This window comes from Schistocerca serialis, chromosome 4 (genome assembly GCF_023864345.2).
Source record: "Schistocerca serialis cubense isolate TAMUIC-IGC-003099 chromosome 4, iqSchSeri2.2, whole genome shotgun sequence".
Lineage (NCBI taxonomy): Eukaryota > Metazoa > Arthropoda > Insecta > Orthoptera > Acrididae > Schistocerca > Schistocerca serialis.
This window is the reverse complement of record NC_064641.1, coordinates 407056420-407069364: the sequence shown is the minus strand read 5'-3', so window position 1 is coordinate 407069364 and position 12945 is coordinate 407056420. Positions and strand designations below refer to the sequence as shown.

General features: G+C 45.4%; 1 protein-coding gene across 1 annotated transcript; it reads right to left on the bottom strand.

Moving 5' to 3' along the window:
• Positions 1 to 2068: 2068 nt before the first annotated feature.
• On the bottom strand, positions 2069 to 12590 carry LOC126474491 (uncharacterized). Its single transcript, XM_050101962.1, has 2 exons — positions 12209 to 12590; positions 2069 to 2496 (listed from the first exon to the last, which is right to left on the bottom strand). Exons 1-2 carry the CDS (start codon positions 12588 to 12590, stop codon positions 2069 to 2071), a joined length of 810 nt encoding a protein of 269 aa, XP_049957919.1.
• Between the last annotated feature and the right edge of the window lie 355 nt (positions 12591 to 12945).

The window sequence follows — 12945 nt, the reverse complement described above, 5'->3', positions numbered from 1 at the left end:
GGTGCCACATCGCCTCTCCTCCGAAGAAAAAATTCAAAGCCGCATTCTCGGCCGCTTAAGTCATGGTCTTCTGGGTCTCTGAAGGGGTTATTTTGTTTAATGTCCTCTCTCAGGGAAGAAATGTATTGTGCTTCCTTCGGGAAACTGAGGAAACGTCTTCAGAGTCTTCGTCGCCACAAAAATGCAAATGAACTTCTCCTTCTCTGTGACAACACAACCCCCCACATAAGTCTGCGCACCAGAGAGGAGCTCACAAAATTTCATTGGACTCTTCTTCTTCATCCACACTAAAGCCCTGTTCTTGGACTTTCCGACTTTCATCTTTTTGGCCCAATGAAGGATGCACCCCGCGGAAAGCAGTACGTTGGAGATGGAGAGTTTATTGATGCAGAAAGCCGTCTTCTCTGACACAGACCAGCAGGGTGGTACCTTTCTGGCGTACGGGCTCTCCTAGTAATGTGACGTAATGGTGTCGCATTGAACGCAGATTATGTTGAAGGGTTGGGTTTTGTAACCAAAAGAGAGGGGAATTAGACTGATGAGACAAAATATTAGGTCATTACCCACGGCGAGGTTGTATAATGCCTAGTGGCGCTTAGTACACGTGGCGCAGTAAGAGAAGTATATGAGCGGAGCAGAGACGATTAGGGAATCTTTCTAGGAAATATAAGTGGCGCAAATCCGGAAATGCGCCGGCTTAAGCGACTCTGACAAAAGCCAGATAATTGTGGATCAATACCTGGGAGCGAGCGCCTCGGAAAAGAGGAAGTTGGTCGTCTGTTCGCGTGCTACTGTTATCAGTATCTATGCAAACTGGTTGGAGAATGAAACTTCCTGGCAGATTGAAAGTGTTTGCCGAACCGAGACTCGAACTCAGGACCTTTGCCTTTCGCGGGCAAGTGCTCTACCGACTGAGCTACCCAAGCACGACTCACGCCCTATCCTCACAGCTGGTGGAATTAAAGCTGTGTTGACGGAGCATGAGTCGTGCTTGGATAGATCATTCGGTAGAGCACTTACCCGCGAAAGGCAAAGGTCCCGAGTTCGAGTCTCGGTCCGGCACACAGTTTTAATCTGCCAGGAAGTTTCATAATAGCGCACACTCCACTGTAGAGTGAAAATTTCATTCTGGTTGAAGAATGCTGAAACCACTCAGCATCGAGGGTAGGGATCGGAGGCTTTCCCGCTGTCTAAAGCTGAATAGGCGGCGATGTGTGGCAGATCTGACGACAAGTACAGTGCTGGCTCAGACAAAAGTGTTTTGCATCACACCGTTCAGCGCCCAGTGTTGAACATGGTGTTCCGCAATATAAGACAGGTAGGTGTTCCTACGTTGACCCAGCACCGTCGTGAATTATGATTACAGTCAGCACGGAATTATCAAAATTGGGCCATGGATCAATGAAATCGTGTCGTCTGATGGGATGAACTATGTATCTTGTTAAAGCAGGTCTATGATCGCGTTCGGATACGACGTCATCCACGCGAAAGGCTACTCGAAAAATTACCCATCCCACGGACGCAGGCCGGAGGGAACAGTACTAAGTTCAGAGTGTCATTCACTTGGGCTATCATGGGACCTGCGGTAGTAATATGGGGTACGATAACATCTGTGGACCGCGTGAATATCATTAGGGACCACCTGTAACTCCTTATGCTCGATGTCTTCCACAATATCGGTGGTATCTTAGAAAGGGTTATGTCTGTGATACAAAGAGTCGCGGTGCAGTGGTTTAAGGAACATGATAGTGAACTGACGTGATGTCTTGGCCATCAAATTCTGCTTATCTGTACCCGATGAGACACAACTGGGACGATATCGGGCGCCAGCTCCGCGCCCATGAACAAAATTAAAGGAACCGTGTGACCTGTGCGTATGCATCTGGTGCCACAAACCTCTCAAGAGGTATCAAGGACTTGGCGAATCCATGGCACCCAGAATCACTGCTGTACTGCGTTCCAAAGGTGGACCAAAGCGCTTTTTAGCAGGCGTCATGATGTTTTGGCTCGTCATTGTATATGTATGAGGGTGAAGTGGAAAGACATTAGCGTGACTGAAGTTTGGCGCCTAAAGCAGATGCTGCGCCCGCGCGCTGTAGGCCAGAGGGTGGGCGTCGGCGGCGGGCAGACTGCGCCGCCAGCGCGCGCCGGCCCCGTCCGCAGCGTTGGCCTCGTAGTGCATGACGCCGCCCCCACCGCCGCCGCCTCCGCCGCTGTGGCCATACTCGTGGGCCACGGGGTGCGCGTACGCGTGGGCCAGCGCAGGGTGTTTGACGTACTCGTACGCCGACTTGTCGTGGTCGCCGCCGCCGCCCCCAAGCAGCTTGCTGAGTCCCACGACGGCGGCCAGCACGAACGCCACCTTGGCCACCAGCAGCGCGGTCCCCGCCAGCAGCGCGATCGCCTTGAATGCGATGGCCAGCACCGCCGCCTTCATCATGGCACCCAGTAGCAGCACGCTGCCGTACTTCTTCAGGCCGCCGCCCTTGCCGCGACCTGCTGGTAGCAGCAAGCACAGTCAGCGTTTGTTGTTTTACATCTCGACATTCGCTAAATACACTGGTGGGAAAAAAATAGCAACAACAAGAATGAGTTGTGCGACACAAACGAAAGTTTTTAGACGTGTTACTGCGTCTCAGAGACTATATCTACTCATATTTCAAGCTAGTCGTATCAGAGTATCGACATTCTCGCCGCTATGAGGATGTAGATCAGGCTTCCTTTAAATGCACGCTGTAAGGGTCTGGAGTGTTAGTTATAGTTGAAACTGGACGTGGTGAGTTGGTGTTAGTCAAACATGCTTTTAAGATGACAAAGACGCCGTTATCAACACCTCACTGCAGTTGAACTGGGTCGTGTAGGCCTAAAAGGGCTACAAGACGCTGGATGTTCCTTCTGTGTTATTGCAGAAAGACTTGCCAGAAATGTAGCCACTGCACACGACTTCTGGCGGCGGTGGTCACTAGAATGTATTGTGGCAAGAAGACTGGATCTGGACGGCCTCATAACGCTATCAAGAAGGTAGACCAAAGTGTTCATCGTATGGCTCTGGCACAACGTACAGTATCTGCAGCAGCAATTTGAGAAGCAGTTGACACCACAGTGACACAACGGAGTGTTGCAGATCGGTCTTCAAGGTCATTCCGAGCCACAGTCCCTGCAGCGTGCATTCCACTGATCCCAAACAACCGCTATTTGTGACTTCAGTTGTGTCAAACAAGAGCGCACTGGAGGGCAGGGTGGAGGTCTCTTGTGTTTTCTGACGAAAGCTGGTTCTATCTCGGTGCCAATGATGGCCGTGTTTTGGTTAGAAGGCGTCCACTTGAGGGCCAGCAATCAACGTGTGTGCGTGATAGACACACTGGACCTACATCTGGAGTTATGGTCTCGGGTGCGATTTTGTATGACAGCATGGGCACTGTCGTGGTTATCCCAAGCACCGTAACTGCAAATCTGTACGTCAGTATGGTGATTCGACCTGTTGCGCTGCCATTCCAGGCGGTGTTTTCCAACAGGGTAACGCTCTTCCACACACTCTCCCACATGCAACTGTCGTAACCCAACATGTTCTACAGAATGTCGACATGTTGCCTTGGCCTTCTCGATGTGTGTCCAATGGAGCACATATAGGACATCAGCGGACGACAACTCCAGAGTCATCCACAATCAGCATTAACCGTCCCTATGTTAATCGACCAAGTATAACATGCATGCTTGCATTCAGCATTCTTGTGGTTCAATCGGTAATTAAAGAACCAGCATTTCACATTTGGAATACCTTAGGTCGTGCTTACATTAAACCTGTGTTCTTGTAGTGTTACCTACTCAAATGTATTCTCGAAATTTCATTTTTTTCTTTCAGTGTATTTAAAACTAAATTCGTAGTCTAGTGTAGCTCGTGATAGCCCGAAGTCACTCGTGTACGTTACTTGGTTGAAATACATTCTAGCTTTCGTATTCTTGAGACGTTGTAAACTGTGAATAAAGCAGAATGTTAATTAATACTACTTTACGTGTGCGGTACTGACATATGCGTCGATGTTTATTGTAGTACGTCATAAGGTATGAAACACTGAGTGGTAGAATACCACGTTTAAATCACATTATCTGCCGCTAGCACGTCAGAGCAAGCTTGTAGCGACTAGCGGGAATAACAGTCAACTATTAAGACTTAAAAATATTCAAAGGAAAAAAAAATACGTTCATTGTCATCTTATATTAATTCTGGCGTCATAGCGTCTAAGGGAAAGATTTTATTTTATTTTGAATTGTCGTGTATAAACTGCGAAACAACTAAAGTGTCATTTTTCCGAAGCACCGCAACTGTCTCTCATTACGACGCAGGAGTTTAAAATTTGGCTCAAACGTGCCTGCAGCCTCCCTCTGTTACGGAGCGAAGGCCTGATGCCCTGCAAATCACCCTTGGGCTGTACGACGCTTCAGACAGCAAGTTATCGACACGTGCGAAAAAAAAGGCGAGAGCTGAGAAGTTCATTTGACGTGTGAGGTGGGTTAATGACGTCACGCTTGCGCCAAATTTCACCACAGTTTTGACCAGCGCCACTGTGGACATGTCACACAATGGGAAGGTCGTTACTCCCCCTCTTGCCCACATTCCACCCGTTTTTTTGGCGCCTCTGTGTTGGAAGCCAGAACAGCGATGCTCAGTTTTGAAAGCATGAGGTTTTCTTAATGCTCAACGAGAATAATAATTCACACACACCGCCGCTCGGAATCGACGAAACGAAAGGCATCTGGGATGGCATAACGATCCTCGAGGAATCCAACACTTTTCTTGGGGCGTTGATTCCCACATTCTGAGTTAACGAAAACGACAGTTGGCAGTGAGCTGAGCCACAGTACGACTTCCTTGACAACCTCAGCCATTGCTGACATCGCTGACGTTTCAACCCTTGTGTGAGGACAGTGTGGTCCTCCATCACAACTGAATGTGATAGCACATTTTTGGACTGCAGCGTGACCGCAATTTCTTCTCTTGCGTATAGGTTTAAATCACTAGAAGCCATTCAAAACCTTTCTAAGAAATTTGAACATGAAGCGAAGCAACAAAGGTCGTCGGTAGAGACATCAACAGAGGGAATGGATAGTAGGTAAGAGGAGGCGTGACAACGTTCTCATCGTGTGATATGTCCTCTTTAGTGTTGCGCAGAAGTGTGGTGAAATTTGGTGCCAACATGGAATCGTGCAGCCTTATTACAAGACACATGAACTTCTGAGCTCTGTCCTTCAGTGCGATTGTGCCGAGACCTTATTGTTTGAGGCTCGAGATCGAGGGTGACGTCGCAGGGTGCGACTATTTTGCACTGTAACACAGAATGCTTACCTGTGAGTCAAATTTCAAGCTAATGGGACACAGGAGTTTGAAAAAATTATACTTCAGTTCTGTTGTGCAGTGTACATTAAGAGATTTTTTATTAAAAGAATAGCTATGCATATGCAAATATTAATAAAACTATGCACTGAGAGTTCAACATAGCTTTCCAGCTAAATACAATACAAATGATAATGGCTGTACAAGAATTTAAACGTCTTTTTTATAGTATATCACACAACTCGTCACTGTCAGAAAATTTTCGAAAGGTCCCTGCCATTGACTGTTCAGTCACATGTCACAAAGCTACAACATATTAATTAAATATTGTAGTTTTATGTACTACTTTCCAGGGCAAAGGGACAAGGCCCGTTAAGTTTACAACGTGAGAGAAGAATTTCTCCCCTGTCGGTGCGACGCGGAAGGATATGGCTACCGGCCTGCCGGCCCTGTTCACACAAAGCAAGCAGTACGGGAAACGATAACCGTGTTTTGGTGGCCGAAAGACATGGATGGAATTACTTTGGATGTATGCGTCTCCCCAAATACGCTGAATGTTTCCAAAAGGGAAGAGGACTTTCGAGGGGGCCCTGAGGAAACTTAGAAAGGCGCTCGGACTCTCCTAGCTGAGCGTGAATATTAGAGGATCCATCAGTTTTTCGTACACAGCGTGGGGAAAACAGGTACCTTCTTGCACAGAAAAATTCTCAGCCGATGCGGCGAGAGCCTTGCACAGTGCCAATCTCTAATAAGTTTACAGATATATTACAGCCGCCTATTGAGGAAATTCTATATTATCTTCCAAGTGTTTAAAAGGGAATGGGGAAATGCTCGATTGCAAGTGCGAAGTCCTTCCCAACGCGGTATACTGTTCAGGAACGGGACGAAGAGCTAGAGACACGCGTCTTTTACATCCAACACGTGAGGTGTACGGACTTATGTCTTAGTCTCCCTTCGATACTGAACTTGGTATTCGTGTCTAAACACTTAGCTTTCGGTATTCGCGACAGCAGGGCGAAGTGTAGAGCGCACACACAGAGATTCAAATCCTTCTAGCGGCCGCTTTGTGTTCTTGTGTGGTTATTTTGAATAAGTGTCGCATTTAATCTTTGCGCTTCTTTATGCTCTACGTAGCTCACAATTTACGTAATTATTCAGCAATGGGAGTTGTTTTCTTATTTATCGTAAAGAGATTTCACTACAGAAATTGTGAATAATTCTTCCCCTGTTTAGTAGCTTTTATGAGCAATGTTCCCCAGCATCTGTGAGCTTTTCAGACCTAGACTAGTAGCTTGATTTAACCTTCAACAGCCTTCCATATTAAAATTGAAATGTCTTCGCACATTAAGGATAATCAGTAGCCCTGAATAATCTCATACCTCTAATGATGTCAATAATTCTTGCGTACTTGTACACCTGCTAATGTTGATCTCGTATCCAACAATTTGTAATTTCATTGACTGATTAAATACGTTGGCTGAATATGAATGGCTCTAATGTCATCTTTTCTTCCTTGCGACTAAGTGATGAGGCGACACGATAGTTTAAGAAAAATATCGTCACTACATTTCTGAGCTGTGATCTTGCTCTGACTGTGTTTTACGTCGTATAAGAGATTCCATTATGAGGAACATACCTAAGTGCAAGGAGTTTGACACAATTATTTTATTCTGGGTAATCGATCTTCACCTACAAGTGCAAAGAGCAGCGTGAGCGATCTTTCATGTCAGCGTGTGCTATGATGTAATTTGGCCTACATGACGTAATATTAAAAAGAGTGTGTTCAGATGGCAAGTTCGGCAGGCAACTTCCACTTACCACCGCCGAACCCGAGACTAAGGACTAGCATGACACGTAGAAGGCAATAGGCACATGCGGGCATAACGATACCACAGGAGCAACTGTCTGTTGTTCAGTACCACAGCCGAAAGATGACAATGAAGGCTTGCTCCACTAATGGAGAGTGTCTGCGTATCTCCCATAGCCCGTTGAGATTCAGAGTGGGCCAGACTGTTCGAGGATGGTCAAATCCAAGGAGATGCTACTAAACTCAGGGCAGTTTCAGGCATTCTGGAGGACAGCTTTGTTTCCAATAACGTTTGCATTCATTGGTGGCATTGAATTAATTTTCAGTAAGAATCCTGGCTGTGATAATAGTGGGATGTTTTGATGTTATTCTTTTTCGCTCCACACGAAACCCATCATTCAATATTGGAAGGTCAGGATTATCATCAATCTCCTGACACTGGCATAGTTGCTTAGACTTCCGTCTGATATTAGTAGGTGGACTGCATCTCAAGACAGGCAACCAATTTGCGCGTGTGCATCGTATTTACCCACTGACAACGAGCACGAATTCGTTAAGATGTGTGTCTATAGTTTTCACGTATAACGGACTATTAAGTTCGACAGACGCGCAGTACTCTGCTGGTGGGTACATCAATACAACTGCTCATACTCTAGGGATGTCTGCTGACGATTCGCAGTTAGTGCGGCAGACCTTAGGCAGCATGTTTTAGCTTAGCGGATGCTCATGTCAAGTGCTCTTTAAACTAGAGTGTCCAGTACAGCGTGAACGCAGAGTATTTTAGATGCATATTATGACAAAGTTTCTCTCCCTGGAAATAGACATAAAGGGCTCTGTGTGCCAATGTATTGGACTTCTCCAGTTTCAGTATCACTATTGTAGGACTCTCATCGCGTTCGGTGAACTGACAAGTATCTGTCAGCATTAGTACTGTACCTATGGAGAGTCAGTCAGTATCGGATTAGAATTGTTACAGATATGATGGAGCATGACTTTTATCTGAATTTAGTGTAGGTTATTTATCATACCGTAAGACTTAAAGGTTATGAAAGGACACAATCATGCTTTCGGAAAATTATTATGGAAGATAGTTTTGCAGTGACAAAGCAGTGACAAGAATAGTGAATCCTTTTACTGTTCTATTTCTCGAGTATCAACGCAAATGTCATCGTTATACCTGAAGTTGGATTAGTGTTTCAGTTTATTTAGTGACCAAAGGTTGTGTAACTATCTGAAAGTAGCACATACAAGCAAGAGATCATGTAAACTAAGAGGTTCTGGAACAGGAAGGAATGACTATAAATCACATTGTTCGTGGACATATTTTAAATTTCAAAAATAAGTGTATCAAAGGTTGAAAATGTGAAAATATATTTCAGTCTGTGATAAGGAAAAAAGACATGGCATATGAAATTTTTAATAAATGAATGAGAGGTTGGATTTCAGTATGATAATCCTCTTTATTTCATGCCATGACATATAACTGAGAAGACTCTATAAAGAAATTCCAGTGAGAATAATGTGAAACAAAGAAGTGAGCGTTTGTGTGAGTTAATAATTTCAGTTATTGTAGTTCATAAATTTTCAACATTATTTTACGACTGAAAAGATAATCACTGATTGCGTACTGGACATATAGTAAACAATCAACATTCACTTTCAAGTAGCTAGCCAAATAGAAATTTTATTAATTTCTCGCAAGCGTTTATATTACGCCCAAGACCCCTTCAGTTACAGTTGCAATTGAATAAGGTAAGCGAGAAAGCAAAACCAATAATCAGAATCTGTGCTACTAAAGTTAGTTTACATTTTTGAGATAGAATGTTGACAATATAATAAATAATCCCCCACAGCACTCTAGAGTGCAGTAGCAAACTACAGCAATAAATAAATTAATTAGTCTAGAGATGACAGATAATGGTAACGAGAATGTGAATCCATTGTAATGATTATGCCGATTTGGCTCATGTCAATGTAAACTTTAATGTCTTTAATAAACTTTATATGTTGGGCGGACTACTGCAGCTTTTCATGTAGTATGGATTAACCATTCGGGGCTACTATTCTTAGAGCATGTATTGTACCCATTGCACAAGTGTTATGAAACTGCTGCTGTAACGGATGACTCCAGACTCCCTCGACCTCAGATAGGACAATTAAACAAAATTACGATCTTGACGGTCATTCCGTATGGACCGCCCAGCGTTTCATGCTCTTGTGATTGACATCATTCTCCTCTCTAGTACTCCCCCTCGCCTTTTCTTTGTATTAAATAACTCGTATTCTGTGCTCAGTACGCTGTAGACTACTTTAAGGAGATCTGCCAAGTCTTGTCGACATCCTGACAAGAAGGGCCACGACGTCTGCTAGCTTTATCATTGGTGTCTGCTCGAATTGAACTTTTATTCTTCTTCTGAAATTTTCTTTTCTTTCTTTCACTGCAACATCACCGTACAATTTGGATAACAATGGAGATAAGCCGCAACACTGTCACGTTCTCATCTTAACACAGATTTATCTTTCTTGATCTAAATTCGATTATCCGCAGGAGTTCTCCACTATGTGACGGCCACGGGAAGCACCACCGTCACTGTGTCTGACAGACCACAAGAGACAGGCTGACGCTAGTGGGGATTCTCCAAACCAGTCACTGTGTGTTCCAGGAAGATGCGTTAATTTTTACCCGGGTTACCATTTACGTGTACGTGTTTTCACAGAAACGTGGGACATATTTAGCACCTATGAGTTACATCGATGGGATGAATAGGTCACCAATCCTTTATAGATTTTACGTATGTTCAGTTAGTCTATTTCTTCGATGATAATCACGGCCTTATAAAAAAGTGCGGCATCCAAAATACATATCGGGTGTCAACGTAAAAGTGTACACACACACAACATCGGGAGAAATGTAAATGATTAAGGCTGCAGTTCTCTATGACAGGGAGAACGACCACTAGAGTGCCTTTCTGTTGTTCGTGTTTAGTATTTCTATCAGGCCTGGTATGATGTATAAGGGGCGTGAACAGCATCAGATGCTGAGTGATCATTGTAAAGCAGACAGAGGTGCCGCGTACTCGTGTGAAGCAGCGTTATCTCCACCTGGCAGAGTTTGAAACCGGCCTCATTGCAGGTCTCCAATTGCTCGACTGGCCAAATCACGCAATATCCAGATTTCTGGGGCATTCGGATGTGATATTGGCCCAATATTGGACTGTATGGGTACATAACAGCAGGTATACTCGTCGTTGAGGTACCGGTAGACGACGTCTGACCACCAAAAGAGAGGCTCACTATACTGTGCACCAAGCACTTTCACCCCTCCACATCTGAGCCCATTATCCGATGACAATTAATGGACTCCCTGCAACATTGTGCTTCATCTCGCGCCATTGGTCAGAGACTAGATGCAGCCAGACTAAAGCAATAGCATTGTATGCGCAGACTACCGTTAACAAATCAACACAGACGACTGCATTTAAAAAGATGCCGTGACCGGGAAGCATGGACTCCTAAAGAATGACGTCGCATTCTGCTCAGCGATGAATCCTTGATCTACAATAATCTGGATAAGCTCTGCAATGCCCTGGATAATCATCGTCGGCGAGTATGGCGGCGACTTAACATTCCTCCAATCTTTTGGAGAGGCTCAGTGGCCCTACTCCAGAGGTAACCGTGTCTGGTGCTATCAAGTATAACATCAAGTCACGGCTGGTACTGACTCATGGAATTCTGATGGCAAACACTATGGCTAAAACATCCAGCATCCTCATGCGTTACCACTCATGCTGCAGTATTTTGGTGCCATTTTTCAACAGGACAATCGGTTCTCGCACATGGCAGGTGCCTCTTGAATTTGGCTATTTTAGAATCACGATACAAGTGGCAGAAATTAAAATAGTTATGTTTTAAATATCGGAGATAATACTGTGCTTGTAAGGAATTTATCTATTATAACAGATTATAGATCGTTTAATGACGCGCGCATCTAACTCTACGTGAGCCTAAGGCAGTAGAGACTCTTTCTTCTCAAGAGGGATTTGCACGGAAACATGTGTAAGTGTAAAGACGTGACAGAGAGGCAAAATGTGGAAATAATTTTTGGGTGTGCCTACGGTCATATGGTGTGTAAAGTTGCTGGATTTGTTAGTATTCCATGGAGGAATGTTCAGTGCGACTGAAAGCAGTGGTGTAACACAGGTGGCCACGAGACACAAATTCAGAATTGTGGCCGGAAAAAGCCCCTGACTGAGAGAGACCAGAGATGTGATTTGGCTTCTGAATCGAAATAGATTTCAAACCAGGCAGGAATTATTGCAGGCAGTGAATGAAGGTCGATCCCAAGCAGTTATCGAGAGAACATTCCGGCGGGAACTACATGCAATGAACATTTGGAGTCGGTGATCGCATAAAAGATGACAACAGCAAAATCCATCGATGTGAGTTGTTTTCTATACTCTCCCCCACCGTATCACATCTCGATTAGCCTGCAAAATCACGTGAATTAAACATCACAGAAAGTCTGTGAGAGATGTCGGGTGCGAGGGTAAAACATCGACGTCAGCATCCCTGGAATTTATCATCAAATCCCCAGCGAGTGGCTTAATATGAAGGATACGCACCTGCACAGCCTAATGGACTCAATTTCTAGCGGAATTCAGGCGGTTCAGGAGTCCAAGGTCTGAGTTACACGGTATTAAATTATATTTGTAATGATTTCACTACGGGTGACAAATTTTTGTCTGGTGAGCTTATATAAACAGTATATCTGTCGTTCAATTGTGACCGTTTTCTGAATGAACATTTAGCATCCAGAGATAATATGTGTCGTTTACTAATGGACCAAACTGCTGAGGTCATCGTTCCCTAGATTTACACATTACTTACATTAACTTATGCTAAGAACAACACACACTCATGTCCGAGGGAGGACTCGAACCTCCGGCGGGAGTGGCCGCGCAATCCGTGATATGGAGCCTCTAACCACGCGGCCAGAGGAAATGGAAGCGTAGTCACAGTGACACAGAGCCTGCAGCATTTGGCTGAATTGCTTTTGCGGTTGCACTCACCCTCTGGGAGCAGAGAGGTGATGAATGTGCCTGGCAGCTGCAGCTGTAGCGAGTGTGTAGTGAAGAGCGTGGCGAGGCGGCGCAGCAGGCCGTTCCCTGGTGCCTGCCATCCCCCAGGCTCAGCTGCAGCTGTCGGAACCTCGGCGGCGTCGCCTGGGCTGACGTCCGCAGACGCTTGGCGCACCAGGGTGACGCCGTCCGCCAGCGGCAGGCGGTCCGTGAGCAGAGCGCGGTCCAAGGCCCGCAGCAGGAGCGGTCGCAGGCAGAGCAGCGGCGACTGATGGAGCGCACAGTCCGTCAGCGTCCGCTGCAGCACTGACACCCCTGCAACAGCAGCAGCCTGCGTTGATGATTCTTGAGTGGAAAGGATTCCACATCGCATGTGTGGCGCTCTAGTTTATGTATGTATGTCCAGGATCTCCTCCAAAACCACTGGATTGATTTCAGCCAAATATGGAAAAGAAACAGAAGCCTCACGAGGATCAGAACTGTGGGGCTCTCCTAGATCCCAAAGAATGGGAAAAACGTGTTTTCTCCAGCATCTGGCGTATAGGCTACCCTCTACAACAAACATTTTTTTTTAAGGAACAGTATTGGTTTGCCAAATCGACATACTTTACAAAGGAGCCTTCGTGTCAGGGGCTCAAACATATTGGCTGCCTCCCGAGATGGACGTTTCGGGTTTGAACAGTGTTCGCCTGTTCGCCTGCTTTCTCGACCTGCTTAGCAAGGCAGCC

Coding starts and splice junctions, on each gene's coding strand:
- LOC126474491 (XM_050101962.1), bottom strand. CDS start 12,590: ATGCGATGTGGAATCCTTTCCACTCAAGAATCATCAACGCAGGCTGCT. Junction 2,497..12,208: donor CACCTCTCTGCTCCCAGAGG/GTGAGTGCAACC, acceptor TGCTACCAGCAG/GTCGCGGCAAGGGCGGCGGC.